The 23,493-nt window shown below is 43.2% G+C and overlaps 1 protein-coding gene across 2 annotated transcripts in view; it reads left to right on the top strand.

Moving 5' to 3' along the window:
• Window positions 1-1,323: 1,323 nt before the first annotated feature.
• The window catches only part of LRRC75A (leucine rich repeat containing 75A), a 622,026-nt gene continuing 599,856 nt past the window's right edge, over window positions 1,324-23,493 (top strand). The window contains exon 1 of one of the 2 annotated variants that reach the window (XM_073616759.1): window positions 1,324-2,042. In XM_073616759.1, coding sequence (XP_073472860.1) covers window positions 1,719-2,042 — 324 coding nt within the window. In that variant the 5' untranslated portion in view covers window positions 1,324-1,718. The remainder of the gene's footprint in view (window positions 2,043-23,493) is intronic. The other variant, XM_073616758.1, reaches the window with a different exon arrangement.

A 23,493-nucleotide genomic window follows, 5' to 3' on the forward strand; every position in this document is an offset into this window, starting at 1 on the left:
GCTCATGCGAACGCCCTTTGCTCATGTGCACGCCCTTTTTTTTTTTTATAACCAATTCTTGACTGCGCTATAACCAAAATATGGCTACAGTGCAGTTCTCTAGTTCTGCGGTGAGGGGGCATCCACGGATGTCCTCCCAGAACCACGCCTACTGGGGCACGCTCTGTGACAGCTGTGCCCTTTAGACACAGTTGATCGCAGATCGCAGTAAATTCGTCTAGTTCCAAGTTTATGAGAATGTGGAGACCTTGGTTGGAGGAGATGGGATGTCCCTTAGGAGGGGATGGAAGGGAGATGGGGAGAATCCCACCTTTTTACTTTTTGTGATCTCTTCCCTATATCTTTTCTCTGCCCACAGTGTGGGCTTCTTCTCTATTTTTGACTGTTCAGATGGATAATAGACAATTAGATATGTATAATTAATGATTGGATGGTGTGTGGTAGAGGGTTGGGAGCAGTTTGGGTGGGAGGGTGGGTGAGGAAATATAAAATAACAATAGTTTTTTGGATTATGCAATGTCATATGCCAATTTATGATGCTGTATGCTTTTAAATGTTGCAATATGAAAAACAATAAAAAGGAAATAAGTTTAAAAAAAAAGAATAGCTTGGCTTCTTATTCAGAATTCCCCATTGAAATGCATGGCTATCAAGGTGCCATATTTTAGGATTTCCATCACGTGGCTCGGACCACATTGAACTTTCCTGTATAGTAAGATGCCCAGTGAGTATAAAACAAGTGGAATTTGGGTGAGCCAAGATGGATTTCAGATATTTATTCAGAATTACCCCTTTAAATACATGACATTTAGGGAGATAGAATTGTTGTTAAAGTTCATGATTTTATTCTAAACATTGCAGATGATTGTTTAGTAAATAATCACTTTTGTGAATAAAGATCCAACCTGAATAAGAAGATATATATATATATAATGTTTGGGGGTTCTAAGTAATTTTCTAGCAAAACATAGAGAATTTTACGTGTAAACAAAAGGGGTGTCGGAAAATGGCCTGGCACTGAAGTGGTTAATACTGAAGAACTGGAGAGAATTCCATAGAAAATCGCTATCATTTCCTTGGCTGTGAAGACGTGACATTGCCCTGAGGACTGGCCTGTCTGTGTTGTGACTCTGGGGAACAAGCTGCCTGTGATTGGCCCGCCAGCTCTGTGCTGTGTGTTAGGGAATAGAAGGAGGGAAGGGAGGGGGGCGGCGCTGAGTGCCGGGAGCTCCCCGATCCATCAGACGGCTGGACTGGGGCTTTTCCTGGCACACGCCCAGCACACCTCCAGCCAGCATTCGACTGGCCGCCCTGTTCACACAGTCCCCGCCCCCTCAGTGACAGGCGACTCCGCCCCTCCTCCGCCTGTGTGTATGGGAAGCGATGCTGGAGAGGCTCAGACACCCCGCTAGTACCTGCCGCCCGCTCCCCGTCTAGGGACATCCCCAGCCCGGCCAGGAGGCGCCGCTCTCCCCGGACACCCGTCCTGCAGGCTCCCCCCGCCTGTCATTAGCCGCCTCTATAGGGACATGCAACAGTTCTCGGGCTCGGCGGCGTGTGCTGTGTGTCCGCGGATGGAAAGTTGTGTAGCCGGAGGGGGGAGAGCCGTGTAGCCGGAGGGGGGAGAGCCGTGTAGCCGGAGGGGGGAGAGCCGCGTTTCCTCTCCCGATCGGTGGACATTGATCTCCGGAGTGACTTTGGAGCGGCTGACCTGTTGAATGTGGATCTTCTCCAGGAGGGTTTCGGATGTATCTCCTGGGGGGGTCTCTCACACCACTATGGGCACCAAGCAGACCAAGGTGTGCCAGGCTTCCAGTGCTGGGGGGGACAGTCCTCAGCACCCCCGGAGGAGCACCCCGGCCAGGGACAGGGGGGACTTCTGGGCAGCCTTCGGGGTGAAGTCTGGGGATAAATTTGGGAAGAACACTTCGGGGGGTCAGGCCCCTTATCACCGGAGGATCAGGATGATCCAGGACATGATGGGGATGCTGAGACAGGGGAGGCAGGAGGAGGCCACCGAGGAGCTACGACACCTGAGACAGGTAAGTGCCCCCAGGGGGGGAAACATGTCATAGAAGGATGACAACTTCACTCTACTCCTTACTGGAGTGCTTCTCAAACTCAGTCCTCAAGTACCCCCAACAGGCCATGTCTTGGGCACTTCCCTTAGATAAAAGAGCTCTTATCAATACCATGTCATTGATATTGAGGTAAGGGAAAGGAAAACCTGAAAACATGGCCCGTTTGGGGGGACTCGAGGACTGAGGTTGAGAAGCACTGCCTTACCGGGCTTATGCCCAACAGCAGCCTGTCAATTCTTAGATGTGACGGCTGCATTCCTTTCCTGTTTTTAGACTCCCCCCCCCCCCCCCCCCTTTATTTTCATCTGATGATCCAGCCAGTAAGTCCGTTGTTTTTCAAAACAACACGCTCCCTTCCAGTTGTATCAGTTACAAGATTTCGGGGCATCCCTCATATGCCCACCAAAAGGAACATCTCGATACCCACTGATCACAAACAAGTTTTTATAAATAATACACATTTATTAACCCCCTCAATACTGGGCAACCCCCCCCCCCCCCTTCCTGCACAGACCAATTTTCAGCTTTCAGCGCTGTCACACTTTAAATGACGATTGCGCGGTCTTACAACACTGTACCCAAATGACATGTTTATCATTTTTTTTCCCCCCACAAATAGAGCTTTCTTTTGGTGCTATTTAATCACCACTGAGGTTTTTATTTTTTGCTAAACAAATGAAAAAAAGAAAATTTTGAAATGGGGAAAAAAAAGTTTTTCTTCATTTCTGTTATAAATTTTGTAAATATGTTTTTTTTTTTTTCCTTCACTGACGGGCACTGATAAGGCACCAATATGCAGCACTGAATGGCTGCACTGATGATAAGACACTGAGGGGTGGCACTCTTGGCAGTGATGGGTAGTGCTGTTAGATGGGATTGATAGGCAGCACTGATGATAAGACACTAATATACAGCACTGATCTGCGGCACTGTTGATAAGAGACTATTATGCAGCATCACTGATAGGTAGAGCTGCATGATTCTGGCTAAAATGAGAATCACGTTTTTTTTGCTTAGAGTAAAAAGATCACGATTCTCGTGACATAAAATCTTTCACATTGTACAAAAAAAAAGGGTTAACTTTATTGGTTAGATTTTTTTTTTTTTTAATTCATTAATTAAGTAATTTTTTTCAAAAAAATAGCATTTGAAAGACCGCTGTGCAAATACAGTGTGACATAAAATATTGCAACAACCACCATTTTATTCTCTAGGGTGTCTACTAAAAAATATATATGTTTGGGGGTTCTAAGTAATTTTCTAGCAAAAAAAAAAAAAAGATTTTAACTTGAAACCAACAAATGTCAGAAAAAGGTTTAGTGTTTAAATGGTTAAACTTTTTTCACTTACACAGGAAGTCTATTACTTTGACAAATTGTTACAATGTTTATACTTAAGTTCAACTGATAAAGAATGTTTTGTTTCTTGGCAGACTGCCCGGTTTTTCTCTTGCGCTGTGGCTTCAGAAGAGCAGAGAGAATTCTTTGCATAGAAAGAATTGTGAAACACTTTAGTCAAGATCGCAATAACGATTCTTGACGATTAATCACGATAACGATTCTTGACGATTAATTGTGCAGCTCTACTGATAGGCAGCACTGATGAGAAGGCAAGGGTTGGCACTCTAGGTGGGCACTTGTGGCATTCTTGATGGGTCTGCACTGATAATCAATGCGCTGGTTATCAGCACAGACCCCCCCCCCCAGCTGTCAGGAGAGCCGCTTATCAACGCAAATAGAGTAAAAGCTGATAACCGACACTTCCTGGCTGTGATTGGACACAGCTGATCACATGGTAAAGAGTCTACGTCATAGGCTCTTTACCGAAATTGGAGATGCAGTGTGTCAGAGCGACACACCGCACTACCAATCGCCGCACTGAGTGCCCTTCACAAGCAACTTATCCTGCTGGATGTCATATGACGCCCAGTCAGAATAATGAAACCACCGCCTGGCCGTCATTTTGCTATAGGTCGGGCGGGACTCCATACTTCCAAGCACCTTCAAGAGCATGGATATCCTCGGTTTCATCTGAGGACAGTGTCTCCCCAGAAACACCAACTTGGGATAGCGATGACACCATATATGTTGTTCTAACTAATGTTTTTTACAATAATGGACTCATGTCGTAGTTTGATTTTAATCTTGGTTTATTACATTTTTATTTTTTTTATAAAAAACATGTTTGTGATCCTTGGGTACCAAGATGTTCCTTTTAAGTGGGCATATGAGGGATGCCCCTAAATCTTTCCTTCGTCTATTGATGTTAGGATGATACCCCTCTCTTTATCTAATTGTGAGAATCTCCGAGGCCAATACTTACAGAACTTGAAAATTCTCTCTTGGAGTAGAGCTACACCCATACTGCAGGGCTTATCTATTGTTTTAGGTCTAGGGGGTCACAGGCAAGAAGATCTACTTGCTTGCTCCTCCATGATGCTAGACCAGTCCCTGCAGTGTCTTCTCCCCTGTGCTCCAGTGGTCTAAGACCGATGCAGGGTCCACAGGACGTGATGATGTCGAGGAAACAACACACAACCAGAGCCTGGGGAGCACCATTCCTTGGTGGAAGATAAAACTGTTATACCGAGTCCCCTACATCTAAACTAGCCATTAACCCTTGCAGTGTGGGGGCAACCACACTGCAAGAGAGAATTTTTTTTAGATTTCCCTGAGGTGGCCTTCAAAGCTGAATTCTAGAAAAAGATAACTTGCTATGTAAATGCAAACCATCTCTAGTGATGCCTGTCCCATGTGTGGCTTCATTCAGAAAAACTCTCTTACTTTTTATTTATGAATCACAGAAAGGATGGTCGGGATAACATCCAAAAATAATCTTTCTTTATTAAAAATGCATGAAAAATTCCTGGGAAAACAACCAACGCATTTCGGCAGTCAGGCCTGAATCATGATGAAGCCCTGGCAGCCGAAACTCGTTGGAGGTCTTAAAGCGATTCTACATACTTCTTCAATAAAGAAGGACTATTTTTGGATGCTATCCCGAGTGCCGACCGTCCTGACTGTGATTCATGTGTTCTAGAGGTGTCGGCAGCCTCAGAGTACCAGGCGGAGCTGGTATACAGTGGGGACGGAAAGTATTCAGACCCCTTACATTTTTCACTCTTTTTTTTTATATTGCAGCCATTTGCTGAAATCATTTAAGTTCATTTTTTTCCTCATTAATGTACACACCACACCCCATATTGACAGAAAAACACAGAATTGTTGACATTTTTGCAGATTTTATTAAAAAAGAAAAACTTTAATATCACATGGTCCTAAGTATTCAGACCCTTTGCTGTGACACTCATATATTTAACTCAGGTGCTGTCCATTTCTTCTGATCATCCTTGAGATGGTTTTACACCTTCATTTGAGTCCAGCTGTGTTTGATTATACTGATTGAACTTGATTAGGAAAGCCACACACCTGTCTATATAAGACCTTACAGCTCACAGTGCATGTCAGAGCAAATGAGAATCACGAGGTCAGAAGGAACTGCCTGAAGAGCTCAGAGACAGAATTGTGGCAAGGCACAGATCTGGCCAAGGTTACAAAAAAAATTTCTGCTGCACTTAATGCTCCTAAGAGCACAGTGGCCTCCATAATCCGTAAATGGAAGACGTTTGGGACAACTAGAACCCTTCCTAGAGCTGGCCGTCCGGCCAAACTAAGCTATCGGGGGAGAAGAGCCTTGGTGAGAGAGGTAAAGAAGAACACAAAGATCACTGTGGCTGAGCTCCAGAGATGCAGTCGGGAGATGGGAGAAACTTGTAGAAAGTCAACCATCACTGCAGTCCTCCACCAGTCAGAGCTTTATGGCAGAGTGGCCTGACGGAAGCCTCTCCTCAGAGCAAGACACATGAAAGCCTGCATGGAGTTTGCTAAAAAACACCTGAAGGACTCCAAGATGGTGAGAAATAAGATTCTTTGGTCTGGTGAGACCAAGATAAAACTTTTTGGCCTTAATTCTAAGCGGTATGTGTGGAGAAAACCAGGCACTGCTCATCACCTGTCCAATACAGTCCCAACAGTGAAGCATGGTGGTGGCAGCATCATGCTGTGGGGGGGTTTTTCAGTTGCAGGGACAGGACGACTGGTTGCAATCGAGTGAAAGATGAATGCGGCCAAGTACAGGGATATCCTGGACGAAAACCTTCCCCAGAGTGCTCAGGACCTCAGACTGGGCCGAAGGTTTACCTTCCAATAAGACAATGACCCTAAGCACACAGCTAAAATAACGAAGGAGTGACTTCACAACAACTCTGTGACTGTTCTTGAATGGCCCAGCCAGAGCCCTGACTTAAACCTAATTGAGCATCTCTGGAGAGACCTAAAAATGGCTGTCGACCAACGTTTACCATCCACCCTGACAGAACTGGAGAGGATCTGCAAGGAGGAATGGCAGAGGATCCCCAAATCCAGGTGTGAAAAACTTGTTGCATCTTTCCCAAAAAGACTCATGGCTGTATTAGATCAAAAGGGTGCTTCTACTAAATACTGAGCAAAGGGTCTGAATACTTAGGACCATGTGATATTTCAGTTTTTCTTTTTTAATAAATCTGCAAAAATGTCAACAATTCTGTGTTTTTCTGTCAATATGGGGTGCTGTGTGTACATTAATGAGGAAATTAACTTAAATGATTTTAGCAAATGACTGCAATATAACAAAGAGTGAGAAATTTATACTTTCTGTCCCCACTGTATGTGAAGGTAGAGGCGCCCATATACCCGTTTCCACTTTTATTCAGCCTGTACAGTACTGTAAGTGGGTTGCTCGCTCTGCACCTTGTGGGGGATTCAGTAAGGCAATGCAGCACATTCTGACGTTGTGTATGTTGTTGGAAGCCTTACAACATTTTTTTTTTTTTTTTTCCCTCCACGTACAACAAATTCAAGTTATTTGTGACACTTACTGTGATATGGAAAGTGGAGACCTCTTCCATGTTTTAGTTAGTTGTTGATTGTGATGCACATGTACTCATCGTGTTGCATCTCTGAGACCATTCTGTGACAAAATGTGTCTTTATGTTCATCTGGGATACATTTCCATCACTCTCCTAACTCCTCTGAATAGCCTTTTTGCCCGTAAAATGCTGTTTTTTTTTTTTTTTTATGTGAAAAGTTTGGTCTGAGTTGCGACAGATTCATATACACCTTACTGACATGTAACGCCATTTTTCGCACTACCACAAGACAGATTTCTAAAGATACTGCAGCATCATCCCTCTTCACCACCTTTTCCAATCAGAGAATGTCTTTTACTCATTCGAAAAAAAATACAAGGCATTCTGTGCATGGTGGAGGTGGCGAGTGAGCGACCCCCTGTTTTTAGTGTTTAGAAGTGCTGGAGCACCCCTCAGTAGATTGTGGCTGTCACTATAGGCCCCGGCGTCTCTCTGGATATAGGATATGGGTACTTAAATGGAGACAAGCTGGACCAATGTAAAGTTACAAAAGACAATCCTTGTGTTCCACTTGCGCCACTTGCCTGCCAGTGACGTACCCGTACGGTGCTAGACTTCAAGTGGTTATACCGGGATGATGTCTGCAGCTGCGGGCATCATCCTGGTCACATCTTCCTTTTTTTTTTTTTTTTTTTTTTTTTAGAGCCGACGGTTGGCTCTCTTGTAAAAGCAATCCTAGCAGCTAACTAGTCGCTGGATTGCTTTTACAAGCAGCGGGAGAGGACCACCGGGAGTCCCGATCGACCTGCCGGCTGATTATCGAGGTGATCAAACATCAGAACAGCTTTGATCGCCTCTGTGATATAGGAACCCAGAAGCGATGAGCTTGCATAACTTCCGGTTTCCCTGGAAATAAACAGCACCATTTTCAAAAATGAAAAGCAATTGATCATACCGATCTTGGTGTGATCAAATGCTTTTAAGGAAAGAGGAGGGATCTGGGATCTTATAGACCCCAGATCCCTCCATAAAGAGTACCTTTCACCACCTATTGCTGTCACAAGTGGTGTTTACATTCCTTGTGACAGCAATAAAAGTCATAAAAAAAAACCCTGTCACCCCGTGTTCATGCACAGAGGCGAACGCACATGTCGGTCCCACACGCACACATACAGCGAACATCAGATCATGGGCAGTAATTCTAGCACTTGACCTTCTCTGTACATCTAAAGTGGTAACCTGTAAAGGCTTTTAAAGCGTCGCCTATGGATGGTAAAATTGACGCTGTTTGTTGCCCTTTGCACAGCGCCTGCAATTTTATAGCATGACATGTTTGGTATCTATTTACTGAGCGTAACATCATCTTTTATATTTTACAAAAAAATTGGGTTATGTATTGTGTTTTTTTTTTTTTTTGCATTAAAATTCAAAAATGACTTTTTCCCCAAAATATTGCATTTGAAAAACCGCTGCGCAAATACCGTGTGACATAAAGAATTTCAACGCCCACCAATTTATTCTCTAGGGCCTCTGCTTTAACAGAATGTATAATACTGATTGTTGCATGTAAACAAAAAGTACCAGAAAAAGCCTGGGGGTCAAGTGGGTAAAATAAAAGTTCAGTTGGGCTTCATGTAGTAATAGCTGGAGAAGAACAGTGATGGTGAAAGTCCTGAGAGCTGTCCATCAGTTTACGGTGTATGATGGTTGACTGGTCGTTACAAGTTACCGCACTGGTGATGTAGCTTTCTGTGTCAGGATTTGGAATAGGAGGCAACTATTCATGTCAGCATGGATGTGGAAGAAGGGACCATTCTCTACACTGTCTGCTGGGATCCTCATGCCGAAATTACATAGGTGTGATGTCCTAATATATCTTGGTACATTACACTCATGTTAGTCCTACAGCTGATGGACCCTCGTTGTTTCTGTCCTTCACTGGTCCTGTACAAGTAGACTCAGAGCATGTAAACTGATTATCCACTTGGTGACCGATCCAATGTAGCTTTAGGCCTGGTTTACACCTATGCATTTGAGTGCGTTTTCAGTTTTGCAGAAACATACTACAGTCCCTTTAACATGGTTTCCTATGGATGTAGTTCAGATCTGTGCATTTTATGGAAAGGGCTAGGGTTTTTTTTTTCTGGTTTTTGGTTCCATAGACTTCAATGGTTTAAAGATGTGTATTGAAAAAATGCACCTGTAATGTGCAACCTGCACAAGTGTGAATCGAGCCTCACTGTTACAGGGTGGCAGCTCTGCGCAGAATCGTGTGTGTGTGTGTGTGTGTGTGTGTGTGTGTGTGTGTGTATATATTACAGTGGGGACCATTTGCTAAAATCCATTTAAGTTAATTTTTTTCTCATTAATGTACACACAGCACCCCATATTGACAGAAAAACACAGAATTGTTGACATTTTTGCAGATTTATTAAGAAAGAAAAACTGAAATATCACATGGTCCTAAGTATTCAGACCCTTTGCTGTGACACTCATATATTTAACTGAGGTGCTGTCCATTTCTTCTGATCATCCTTGAGATGGTTCTACATCTTCATTTGAGTCCAGTTGTGTTTGATTATACTGATTGGACTTGATTAGGAAAGCCACACACCTGTCTATATAAGACCTTACAGCTCACAGTGCATGTCAGAGCAAATGAGAACCATGAGGTCAAAGGAACTGCCTGAAGAGCTCAGACAGAATTGTGGCTAGGCACAGATCTGGTCAAGGTTACAAAAAAATTTCTGCTGCACTTAAGGTTCCTAAGAGCACAGTGGCCTCCATAATCCTTAATTGGAAGACGTTTGGGACGACCAGAACCCTTCCTAGAGCTATCGGGGGAGAAGAGCCTTGGTGAGAGAGGTAAAGAAGAACCCAAAGATCACTGTGGATCCAGAGATTCAGTCGGGAGATGGGAGAAAGTTGAAGAAAGTCAACCATCACTGCAGCCCTCCACCAGTCGGAGCTTTATGGCAGAGTGGCCCGACAGAAGCCTCTCCTCAGTGCAAGACGCATGAAAGCCCACATGGACTTTGCTAAAAAACACCAGAAGGACTCCAAGATGGTGAGAAATAAGATTCTTTGGTCTGATGAGACCAAGATAGAACTTTTTGGCCTTAATTCTAAGTGGTACGTGTGGAGAAAACCAGGCACTGCTCATCACCTGTCCAATACAGTCCCAACAGTGAACCATGGGGGTGTTTTTCAGCTGCAGGGACAGGACTACTGGTTGCAATCAAGGGAAAGATGAATGCAGCCAAGAAAAGGGATATCCTGGACAAAAACCTTCTCCAGAGTGCTCAGGACCTCAGACTGGGCCGAAGGTTTACCTTCCAACAAGACAATGACCCTAAGCACACAGCTAAAATAATGGAGTGGCTTCACAACAACTCCGTGACTGTTCTTGATTGGCCCAGCCAGTGCCCTGACTTAAACCGAATTGAGCATCTCTAGAGAGACCTAAAAATGGCTGTCCACCAACGTTTACCATCCAACCTGACAGAACTGGAGAGGATCTGCAAGGAGGAATGGCAGAGGATCCCCAAATCTAGTTGTGAAAAACTTGTTGCATCTTTTCCAAAAAGACTCATGGCTATATTAGATCAAAAGGGGGCTTCTACTAAATAATGAGCAAAGGGTCTGAATACTTAGAACCATGTGATATTTCAGTTTTTCTTTTTTAATAAATCTGCAAAAATGTCAAAATGTTTTTTAGTGTGTATGTGTCACTGGTTCCCACAAAGTGTCAGATTGTCCGCCGCCATATTAGTCCCGCTATAAGTTGCTGATCACTTCCATTACTAGTATAAAAATAAATAAAAATCCCAGTATATATACTATCGTTTTTAGATGATTTTGCGCAAACCAATCAATATACGCTTATTGGGATTTTTTACCACAGACATGTAGCAGAATACATATTGGCCTAAATTTATGAAGACTTTTTTTTTTTTTTTTTTTTTTCTTTTATTGGATATGTTTTATAGTAAAAAATGTTGTTGTGTTTTTTTTTTTCAAAATTGTCTGTCTTTTTTTTATTTATAGTGCAAAAAATAAAAAAACACAGTGGTAATCAAATATCACCAAAAGAAAGCACTGTTTGTGCGAAAAAAAAAAAAAAAAACAACCAAATGACATCAATTTTATCAATGTACAGTTTTGCATAACTGCACAATTGTTAGTTAAAGTAACGCAATGGCGTATAGCAAAAAATGGCCTGGTCGTGAAGGGGGGGTAAATCTTCAGGAGGTCTAGTGGTTCTAGGAGACACTTTTGTCCAGTTTCGGTCACATCTCCCCATTTCTTCCAGTGTGATGAGGAGCACTTTGTACCCAACTGTCATCCTCGTGCTGGTCGTGTGCAGAAATATACCAAGTATGGCATTCTTCATATTAAAAAATCAAAGGAGGGCTATAGGGCGGATGTGTTACAGGAAAGGTTAAATGAGGCGAATCACCATACATAATATTAAATGATTCATTTAAACGATCTTCTCCTAAATGTAATCTAATATTCAGGACTGCGGGGTAGATAGATCATCAAGGCACATTCGGCATTCTGTTTGATGCGTTGAAGGTGTTTATGATTTTTTGATGTTGTGATTTTCTTGTGAACTTGGCGCAGCTCTCCTATAAATCCCCCCCCCCAAAAAAACATTGACGCTCGCTGAAAATGTGAGCAGTGCTGGGGAAACCCAGGGAGGGCTGCAGGAATGATGTCACTGCAGGAATCCCCCCACCATATAATGAAAGCAGCAAAAAATGTCTGCAAGAGGCTAGAATCGGGCTGATCAGCAATCATGTGAAGGGGTACCAGTTCTTTGCTGAAATAAAACCCAATCCTGATATCAATACAAGCAGAAAGCTTGCATCACTGAGCTGTATAAATAACCATCATTCTGAATCGTTTTCATTGTCTTCTTCATTTCTACTTTTATAATATAGTATATTTTATATATGAACAATAGCAAAAGCATGCCTATTTGGGCACAGTAGGTGGGGGGGTGTTATAACAAAATCTTTGACGCTTATAATAGAAAATGATTGTAAGCTCAATTGTGAAGGAACAGTATTTGGATCAGACAGGACTTGACAAATTTGCTTTGAATCTAGGAGCCAGTGAAAAAAGTTACGAGCCAGTTTTTCTTAAAGAGGGTTTAAACCCTATAAATACCCAAAAAACAAACTAAACCTGTAAGACAAAGGCATATTGCGCTAGTATGCATCGCGTATTAGCTCATTATGAAATGCTTACCTTAGAACAAAGCTGTTGCAGCGGCGCCCCACACTGCTGAGACCGCTGACATTCTCCCCAGAGTTTCTTCCGTGTTCGCGGGCTCTGGCGCCGCAAAGACGTTACTCCCACGCGGGTGCCGGTGGTCACAGCACAGGGCCATGAAGAAACGGCACGATCGGCGAATGCGCACCTTCAGTGCGCATTGGCCGATGGCGGTGGCATATATAGCATGGTGGATTTGATTTTCATCAAGTCACTTTAAATCGTTAGTAAATATGCTTGATTTAAAGCAATCCAATTAAAATCGTAATTTTTAAAGAGCAGCTGTCATCTCTGTCCCGCAGCAGCTCTTCCTCTGACCCACTATTGACTCACCGACAGTCTCTTTCACTTTATTGGGATGGCTGGTGATGCAGCAGTGACACAACAAGGTGAGGGACGTGGCGGCAGCAGGTGAGTGGGTGCCCGCTAACAGGCGCTGCCATGATGGATCTGAAATGACAGGTGCTCTTTAAATGTAAGGACTTATTCTTGCTGGTAGTTAGAATCTTTAATATTTGTAAACAAAGTTAAGGTTTCCCATTTAGAATAATAAGCTGTCAGGTTAGTAAACCAGCGATATTGGAACCAATTTTAGGTTAATCACAGTTGGAGAACTACTCAAATTATTTTATTTAAAACAATAACATTGCCAGTGCATGTAATCTCCTCAGCTTGCAGAGCTTGGATTCATTGAGTGAGTTTACCAAAAATGTAAATATTGCAGAATATGCAGCCTCCTGCTACATAACTAAGCTCCGTTTCATGCTGAACAAAACTAAATTAAGAGAACTAAATTATGAATGTATCTTAAATAGAAAACTATCTTTAGATAGATTTTTACTCCAAATACATTTTATTAAAATAAACTTGCTAAAAATCAAAAAAAATCTGATTTTAAATGGGGAAAAAAAAATCTTCCTTTTTTTTTTCCCACCCTGATATATAGTAAATATCTCCTAAACGGTGCAAGTTTAGGAGATATTTACAGTACCTGCAGGTAATCCTTATTATAGGCTTACCTGTAGGTACAATTATACAAGAAGACTTTACTTCTTCTTTAACAAATGTTAGGGGTGGAGCATGTTCTGGAAGGAACTTATCCTTTAACCCTTTCACATTCAAAGCCATTTTTGTGATTTTTTTTTTTTTTTTTTTTTTCACACACATTTAAAAAATTACTTTAGGCCTGAAGAGTACATAAAACCCCCAAATATGATATCTTTTCTGAAAGACACCCTAAGGAATAAAATAGTGGTAGTTCCAATTTTCAGTCACGCGATATTACCGCAAAGGTAATAAAATTTCAGTAAAAAAAAAAAAAACATTAAAAGTAAATTTTAGGGGACACAAAAACGCAATAAATTACCCAATCTTTGGTAACATATAAAAGCCCAAGGTTGCACCAAGTAAATAGATACCCTACAAGCAAAACTTTAATCATGTCAGTACCTTATATTTTCCATAGGCAACGCTTAAAAGTTCCTTATAAGTCATCAGTTTAGCAATACCAAGGAGGTCTGGTGCTAGAATTATTGCTCTCATTCTGGCGTGCGTGACGATATGTAACATGTATCGCAATCAACGTTTTTTAAGCGTAGGCGCCCTGCTGCGTGTGTTTTTACGCTTATATGTGCATATATGTGGGGGTGGGAGGATTGTATGTGCTTGGGTGTAACTTTAATTTTTTTACAATTAAAAAAACATTTTCTTTTTAAAATTTTAAAGCGGAGCTTCACCCAAAAGGGAAGTTCCGCTTGTTTGCTTCCTGCCCCCCCCCCCTCCGCTGCCACATTTGGCATCTTTCGTGGGGAGGGGGGGAGCGGGTACCTGTTTTTGACAGCTACCTCTCCCCACTTCTGGGTGATCTTGCCGCGGCGAGATCACTCGAAGTTCGGCCCTCCTCCTCCTTCCCCTGCTGCTGGACCATTCACAAAGTGCAGCGCATGCTAAATAGGGAGCCAGCTGTGAAGCTACAAGGCTTCACTGCCAGCTTCCCTTACAAGGATTGGCGGTGGCAGCACGTGAGAGACGATTAAAAAAATCGGCTGGGGTGCCAACATCGTGAGATCCCTGGGCAGGTAAGTGTTCTAATATTAAAAGTCAGCAGCTGTGGTAATTTTTTGGTGGGAGGGTTGGAGCTCCGCTTTAACTTTTTTTTTTTTTTCCCCCATTACATAGGGGACAAAAAGTTCCCTATGTGATGATATTTTTGGTGACAGGCTCTCTGTAATGAGACATGCAGGATCATTGAATGGAATGCAGTGCACATCACACTGCATTACATTCTTTCCCGGGCCCGCAGATGGGCAAGCAGAGCCCAGGATACATATTGGAGGGAGGGTGTCATGCCATGGTGACCTGCGGTTTGTCCAGCCCTGAGATCAGAAGATCACCAACCACCTCAGGGAGATTAAAGTGACACTAAACACACACTGTTTAATTTACATTGTCCCTTCTATTTCTGTATATGGATGATGGCACTATAATTATTTTAATAACAATAAAAATCTAAGTATCTTTTTTTTTTTTTTTTTTTTTTTTTTTTTTTTTTTATTGGAACCATTCTGAACATTCCCCATTGACTCTGATCTTTGCTTTTGGCTTGTCATATAAAAGACTCAGCCAATGAACAAAGCTGGGGCCAAATTGGAGTTCCGCTAGCACCTTCCAGATGTAATGCCATTCCAGGCAATCAAATGCCTTGGTTGCATCTAACGAGAGGAGAGCTCTCTTACCGCTATTTACTGTGGGGATCTGCATATTTAAATATACTCGTCTTATGTTCGTACTTGTAGCTCTGTCCGGGATAAACCCGGTTTGATCTATATGAATTAGTTTTGGAATTATTTTCTTTAGCCTTGTTGCCAGGGCTTTTGCCAGAATCTTCACGTCCGAACATAATAATGATATCGGCCTATATGATGCCACTTCTAACGGGTTTTTCCCCTCCTTCAGCAACATTATTATGATGGCTTCTGTCATAGACGCCGGTAAATTATTGTCCTTCCTAGTGCCGTTTAACACTTCCAAGAGCATGGGAAGCAAAAACTCCCCATACTTTTTGAAAATTTCTATGGGTAGGCCATCGGGGCCAGGGGCTTTCTGGTTTGCCATATCTGCCACAACCCTTTGTAGCTCCTCGAGTGTTAGTGGGGCCTCCAACATTTCCCGATCCTCTTTCCTAAGGGGGGTTAGCTTTAGCTGTCCAAAAAAATCCCTCATTTCCCCCGCCACGTCTTCCTGTGCCGAACTATATAGCTTTTTAAAATATTCCCTGAACTATTCTAGTATTTCTGGGTTGGTGTTTTTTATTAATCCCTCTTTTCCTTCAATCGCTGGTATGATGTTTGGAAGGGCATTGGCCCTGGTAATCAGGGCCAACGTCCTCCCCACACACTCCCCCTCACAGGCAAACCTCAGTTTTTGAAATAGTTTTTTCCTCCCCATCTTTTCCAAAACCATTCTACTATACTCATTTTGCCTCTCTACCCACGCCTCATATCTGGATGGGGTTGGTGCCTCAACGTACCGTTCTTCCGCCCCTCTAACCCTCTCCTTGACTCTTAGTTCTGCCATTTGTGATTGTTTCTTAATATGGGATATTTTTTGGATTAGGATCCCCCGGAGAAAAGCCTTCAGGGCATCCCAAACTATCCCTAATGGAGCAGTGCCTAAATTTAAATTTGCGAATTCCACCAACCTCTCCACGACAGTACCTGAATCCTCAATAATCTCGAGCCAGAAGGGATTTATTTTCCAGTCGCCCTTATTAAGACCTCTCTCACCCTTTAAATTAATTGTCACTGGTGAATGGTCCGAAATCCCCCTTGGCTCGTAAACTATTTCTTCCACCATGTCTAACGATTCCTCATTGCCCAGCACTAGATCTATTCTGGACAGGGTGGCATGTGTCCTAGAGTGACAAGAATATTGTCTCACCTCGGGATGCCTCTCTCTCCAGATGTCCATCAATCCTACTTCATTACAGTATTGTGAAAGAGGACTCTTAGGTTTACCTCTACCCAGCTTTTTTAATGGGAACCTATCTATTTCATTATTCATAGTCATGTTGAAATCCCCGACCACTATTACCGGGACCCCTGAGAAGCCCGCCATAAATCCTGTTAGGTCATCAAAAACCTCCCTCCCAAATGGAGGAGGAATATAGATGTTAGCTAATACACATTTCCTATTCTCGATTATGCAGTAAAGAAAGATATACCATCCCAATACATCTACCTTACTCTGGCTGCAGGAGAAAGCCAACCCCGATTTTATCAAAACACTCACCCCCCTTGAGTACGAGGAGTGAGTGGAATGATACTGTATCTGAAATTTTTTGTGATCCATTATCTTAATTGAGTCCTTATCCAGGTGCGTCTCCTGCAGGCAGAGTATCTGAACCCTCCCTTTATCTACCATAGAGAGGATCGTCTGCCTTTTCAAATTATCTTTTATTCCCTGAACGTTCCAGGAACATATAGTGAGCTTCTTTTTTAAATTCCAAGTTCTATTGCAATTAACTCTACCGTGCATCAGTGAATCCTCTATCCTTATGTCCCATAGCAAAATTAAACCACCTCTTAATGTGACTCCTGTGATATTTGTGGGTTGAGCTTCCCCTTACTTCGAAATCAGCGTTCCACCCCCCTCCCCCCACCCCCCCACTATTTTTTACCTTATTGCCCAAGTTTGGGCCTACCCCTCTGGCTTCTATAGTGACCGGCCACATTTATTTAAGGTGAGAAAAAAAAAAAACTACATCTCCCGGACCCAGTAAGAGGGGAGCTAACCCCATTATTTCCATTGTGCCTATAAACCATAAAAATTTACGTACCCCCCCCCCCTCCCCACTCCCCCTTTATCTATCAGAAAGTACATATTCCACAAAAAAAAAAAAAAAAAAAAGGGAAAAACAGGAAAAAAGAAAAGGGTCCACTCCTGGCTACCAAGTTCCTTGCTTTTTCTACATTTCCTCCTCTCGCTGTACTCTTCCTATATTTTTCTCTAACCAGGTTGCAACTTCGGAGGGAGTATCAAAATAATGGGTTTCCCCCAGTGCCACTATGCGCAAGCGTGCTGGATATAATAATGCATAATTAATTTTTAGTTGCTGAAGCTTGCGCTTGCTTTCCAAAAATTTTGCTCTCTGCCTCTGGAGCTCAGGAGAGAAGTCCGGATAAATTGAGATCCTTGCCCCTCTGTATTGAATATTCTTCATCTCTCTTGCCTTCCGGAGAATGGTGGATTTATCCCTAAAGCATAGCAGCTTAAAGATCAGGGGTCTTGGATACCCCCCCTGGGGACCGTGTCCTAGTAGCCACTCTGTGCGCACGCTCAATGGAGAAAAATTCTGAGAGTGACTCCTTCCCAAATCTCTCCTTTAACCAATCTTCCATAAATTTAACAGGATTGTTGCCTTCGCAGCCCTCAGGCAGACCCAATACTCTTAAATTCTCTCTGCGTAATCTATTTTCCATACCGTCCATTTTTTGCATGCATTCATTAAGTTGTTTTTTCATAACTGAGACTTCCTGTCTTAAAGGAAAAACATCATCCTCCTCCATCTGGCTAATCCTGTCTTCCAGGGCTGCTGTTCGAGTGCAGACCACCTGCATATCATTTTTTACCGCCAATAATTCATCTTTAAAGCTTTCCATTTGCGCTGATAAGACAGTGATAGATACCTTACAGCTATTTACTGCTAGGAAAATGTCTCTCAGTGACAGCTCCTTCTCACCTATTGGTACTACTCCACCATCTCCCATTTCCATTGTCAAGCCAGAACCCCCCTCCGCCGCACCGCACGCCCCTGGATCCAATGGTACATTTACACCTGTACCTCCCGTAGGAGCTATGCTTCTCCTCCCGGGCTGGCTAGTTTGGTGTTGGGTCCCCCCTACATGGCTGCTCTTTTTAGGTGTCGTACTTGCAAGTTGATTTGGTGTATGGGCGAATCGCTCCAATTTGGCAGCTACCTGGCTTCCTTTTTCTTTGGGGTTTCGCTGTGCTAGAGCCCCTGTGCCCTCCTGTGTTGATGCCTCCTCCTGCCCCTTCTTTCTGGTCATGGTGAGCAATTTATAATCAGTGTGAACCCGTCAGTGTATATCCCTCAGCAAGGGCTGCCACGTCCTCGCTCTCCACTGGTTGTGCAATAATAAATGTCCCGTCACACTAAGGGGGTTCAAGTTGCTATACACACTGCTACCCAGATTGACATCAGCCCTCCCACAATGTCCTTCCGCTCTCGCTGTTGCGGGTCACTCACCCCTCCGGTTCAGGGCTGAAGAGGCACAGGTCGGCTCGATTCACACGACTGCCCTCGCTGCTCACGCTCTATCCCAGGCAGGCGCGCCCCCCTCTCTCTCACACAGGTGGCGCGCAGCTGTCAGTCCTCCGGGAGAGCTTCGAGCGCGGGGATTACTCCACTGCTGACACCTGCTCTCCTCCGCTCCTTGCGCCGCGTCTATCGCCCTAGAGAAGGCAGGCTCCATGAGGCTGATCCAGCAGCATCTCCCCTTCCGCTTTACCCTGAGGATTCCAGCATGAGACCAGGGATTGAGCAGGGACTGGGTCCGGCTGCGCCTCTCTCCCTCACCTCAGCATCCGGTCACGCCTCCATCCCCCCCGAGATATTGAAGGATATTCAAGTATCTTTTCTCTAATCAATATACAGGTGTCACATGACCCAGCTCTTTCCCAGCCTGCCTGCAGGGAAACATAAGCAGGAGGGGCTTCTAGTCCTCTGCTGCTGATCACATGTTAAAAAAAAAAAAAAATCAATAAACTGTTTTAAATTGTTATACAAATATATATTTGAAATCAAATCTTTATTACTTTTTGCAATAATATGGTGGGCAGTCACAGACTGTGTCACCCCTGTGGGTGGGTGTGGAGCAAGCAGCTGGTATGTATGTGTGTAAAAAAGGAAAAAACCTTGTTGCGTTGGAACCACTGCTCATTTCTGTGTAGGGGATGAAGTACTTTTACTTACCTGATCCTCCTCTCCTGCTAGACTGGTCCCTGTAGCCTCTTTTTCCATGTGTTCCCTCTGATGTCATCAAGTACAATGTAGAGCCCCTAGCCCAGCATTGGACGGGATAGTCCACTGCTGGAGTGTAGGGAGGTTTTTGGGGAGTGGGGGATCGGGTAAGTAAAACGACTTTTCCTGGTCCTCTAGACCTAAAAAAAACATTTGGCTTTTTCAGTGCGGGTGGTGGCCCTACTTCAGCTTTATATTGTAAAAACAGGATCTCCCAACTAAAATCTCAAAGTCTAAAATTTTACTAAATGTCCCAGGAGATTCTAAGTATTTAGCAATTGGAAGAGTCACTATACATCAAGTGATCCTTGTAAGTAATGTGCATGCCTCGCAGTAGTCAGATGTGGATAAGTGTAGCTTCCTAAGGTCTCATGTACACTGGAGGTTGTGGGGCAGTAAAAACCTGCAGTTGGGCAGCATTTTCACCGCTCTCCTTTAAACTACTAAGGCAGCAGATGGGGAAGTTTACTAAATGAATCCTGCTGTCATGTTCAGGGGGTAGCACCACCTGCCGAACCTGGCTCATCCCACTGAATGTGGGCGCCCTGCGATCATGTGCAATGTATGTGGTTGTGGTATGTCAGTGTGAGCTTTTAGGATTTGTTCACACATGCCGCTGTGGTTTTCAGTGCAGCAGTCCAGTGCGTTTCTGTTCACTGGTTCAGGTTCGATTCAAGTGCAAATTTTTTATCTGAACCGGACCCAAAAATGCACAGGACCCTGTTTGAAACCGCACCGCGGCCGCCCTGCACATGTGTGAACCGGCTGCATTTAAAACTATTCACTTGTTATGCAAATTGGATGCGGTTAAAAATGCATTCAATTCACATACGTGTGTGAACCCAGCTTAAAAGAGATTCAAATCTCAAATGCTCACTGACACCCCGGCCACACCGATCGCAACATTGAAATCCTGCTACTTCACTTGAAGTAGCAGGATTTCAAAGTAGCATTTCAGTGCTACTTCAGGTGCCACTTGGAAGACATATGTGCGACTTCATGCACAGATGTCTATACAAGTCGCACGTGAACTTGCAAAAGTAGTGCAGGAACTGCTTTCAAAATCTGGGCGACTCCGACAGAGGAGTCGCACTGATTAGACCGATTCCAATGTGGACAAGAGGGTGCGACTTTTCATGCGATTCGATGACAATTAATGCGACTGACTATTGATTGTGCTTGATATTGAGAGGGGATATGATTTCAATTTACAAATACTGTACTGGTGACCCCACAATAGGGATGAAACTTTTTCGCAGAAGAGAGTTTAATAAGACTCGTGGCCACTCATTACAATAAGAAGAAAAGAGGTTTAACCATAAACTACGTAGAGGGTTCTTTACTGTAAGAGCGGCAAGGATGTAGAATTCCCTTCCACAGGTGGTGGTCTCAGCGGGGAGCATTGATAGCTTCAAGAAACTATTAGATAATCACCTGAATGACCGCAACATACAGGGATATACAATGTAATACTGACACATAATCACACACATAGGTTGGACTTGTGTCTTTTTTCAACCTCACCTACTATGTAACTACTACTATATTGCTCACAGTGAGTGTTTGCAGACACCAGTTGTCCCCCTTACCCCCCCCCCCCCCTTTTTTTTTTTTTTTTTAAATACAGAATGAGTATTCTTTGCATCCCTTTGGAGAGAACATTGTGATCCCTGCAGTACGGTGCTGTTCATGGTGGGAATGGGAGGAATCCTATTTTGTTTATAACACACAACTGTTTTTTATCTTGTGGTCGCAATGACGGAAAACTTAAAAAAAATACAATAAAAAAATCAACAGAAAATGCTCAAATGTGCTAATGACATATCCTCTTTTTTTTTTTTTTTTTTTTGTGTTAGGGGGTATGGCAGGTTTTGAATACATAACACTGGATGATTTGCATATTATGTGTCACCTTGGGCTATTGATGTCATGGCTCTTTAAAACTAGAAGTCTGTAACCTGATACAGAGACAGGAAGATCACTGTCTGTTATTCCCATAGGATTGCTCAAGGATGTTGTCGTTGTTGCGTATGATGGAATTCTGCAGACTCTGTGTTTACCCCGCTGCCTGGTCAAATCCGTCTTCAATATTTGTATATATACAGATGTGAGCAGATGTGTACACTTCAAATTCATTTTTTTTTTTTTTTTTTAAGGAGCTGAAAGTATATTTCACTTTTTTTTTTTTTTTCATTTTCTAGCGAAGACCGAATCTTATTCATTTACTTTCTTGGATGAAACTGGATGATTAAGGGGCGGTTCACACCTAAATCGCACAGGAACTTGGTATGCGTTCCTGTGCAACTCATTCCTTTGTGATTGAAGTTTTACAGCCTATTCATTTGAATGGGCTGTAAATTGCATCGGACTGCACAAAAAGTAGTGCATGCACTAATTATAAAAAATGCACCACACCAAATGGCATGGCACTGCGGTACAATGTGATTTTTGGGGCTGCAAACAAACTGCATTTGGGGTGTTAAGAATATATTGGTACCTGCAGCAGATCACAAAGGCAGTGCGTTTTGTGCGCTGTGAGGGAAACGCACATGGAATGCGCATTTTCCACACCACGTTCTGGTGTGAACTGGCTCTAAAGGAGAACTTCATGACGTTTTTTTTTTTTTCTCTTGTTAGTAGAACCATTGTCCTTAACCACATGCCGACCAGCCGCTGCAGTTGTACTGCAGCAGAATGGCAATGCTGGGCGAAACGACGTTATGTAACGTCGCTTTGCCCTGTGGCCACTAGCGCCCCCCAAGCCGATGCGAGTGCCCGGTGGTCTCGATCACCACCGGGCTCCCGCGATTGCTCGGGGAACACGGAGAACCAGGAATTGTGTGTGTAAACACACAATTTCCGGTTCTCTGAGGGGAGAACTGACAGATCGTCTATTTATACAGAGTATGAACAGCGATCTGTTATCTTCCCTGCACAGTCCCATCCCCCCCTTCAGTTAGAACACTCCCTAGGACATACCCCCTTCACTGCCCCCTAGTGTTAACCCTTTCACTTCCAGTGACATTTTTACAGTAATCAATGCATTTTTAATCGCACTGATCGCTGTATTAATGCCAATGGTCCCAGAAATGTGTCAAAATTGTCCAACGTGTCCGCCATAATGTCGCAGTCACGATAAAAATCGCTGATCGCCGCCATTACTAGTAAAAAAAAAAAAAAAACTATAAAAATGCCCTAAAACTATCCTCTATTTTGTAGACACTATAACTTTTTTGTGCAAACCAATCAAAATACGCTTATTGCGATTTTTTTTTTTTTTCATTTTTTTTTTTTTAATGAAAAATATGTAGAAGAATACGTATCGGCCTAAACTGAGGAAAAAAAGTTTTTTTTTATATATTTTTTGGGATATTTATTATAGCAAAAAGTAAAAAATAATGTTTTTTTTTTTTTTGTTTTTTTTTTTAAATTGTCGCTCTTCTTTTTTTTGTTTATAGCGAAAAAAATAAAAACCGCAGAGATGATCAAATACCACCAAAAGAAAGCTCTATTTATGGGGAAAAAAAAGGATGTCAATTTTGTTTGGGAGCCATGTCGCACGACCGCGCAATTGTCAGTTAAAGCGACGCAGTGCCGAATGGCAAAAAGTTCTCTGGTCTTTGACCAGCCAAATGGTCCTGGGCTGAAGCAGTTAAAGTGGTAGTAAACTGCAACTGCTTAAAAAGAGAGGAGAAAAAAAAAACACCTGTAAGGCAACTGCATCATATGCTAGTATGCATCGCATACTAGCACATTATGAAATACTGACCTTGGAACAAAGCCTTCCAGCACTGTGCTGTCAATGCTGAGGGCTGACATCTTCCCCTGGTCTTTCTCCCGGGTTCGCACGTTCCAGCTATGTGATTGGCCGGAGCCACGATGATGTCATGACGTATGCGCAGGAGCCCTCGGTTCCAGCACAAAGCTCTGAAGGTCCAGCAAGGTATGCCAGACCTTCAGAGCACATGTATCTGTGACATAACTGGCTGCATCCAGGGTGAATATCTCCTAAACCAGGGATCCTCAAACTACGGCCCTCCAGCTGTTGCAGAACTACACATCCCATGAGGCATTGTAAAACTCTGACATTCACAGACATGACTAGGCATGATGGGAATTGTAGTTCCTGAACAACTGGAGGGCCATAGTTTGAAGACCCCCTGTCCCAAACGATGCACGTTTCG

The sequence above is a fragment of the Aquarana catesbeiana genome, linkage group LG02, assembly GCF_042186555.1.
Source record: "Aquarana catesbeiana isolate 2022-GZ linkage group LG02, ASM4218655v1, whole genome shotgun sequence".
Lineage (NCBI taxonomy): Eukaryota > Metazoa > Chordata > Amphibia > Anura > Ranidae > Aquarana > Aquarana catesbeiana.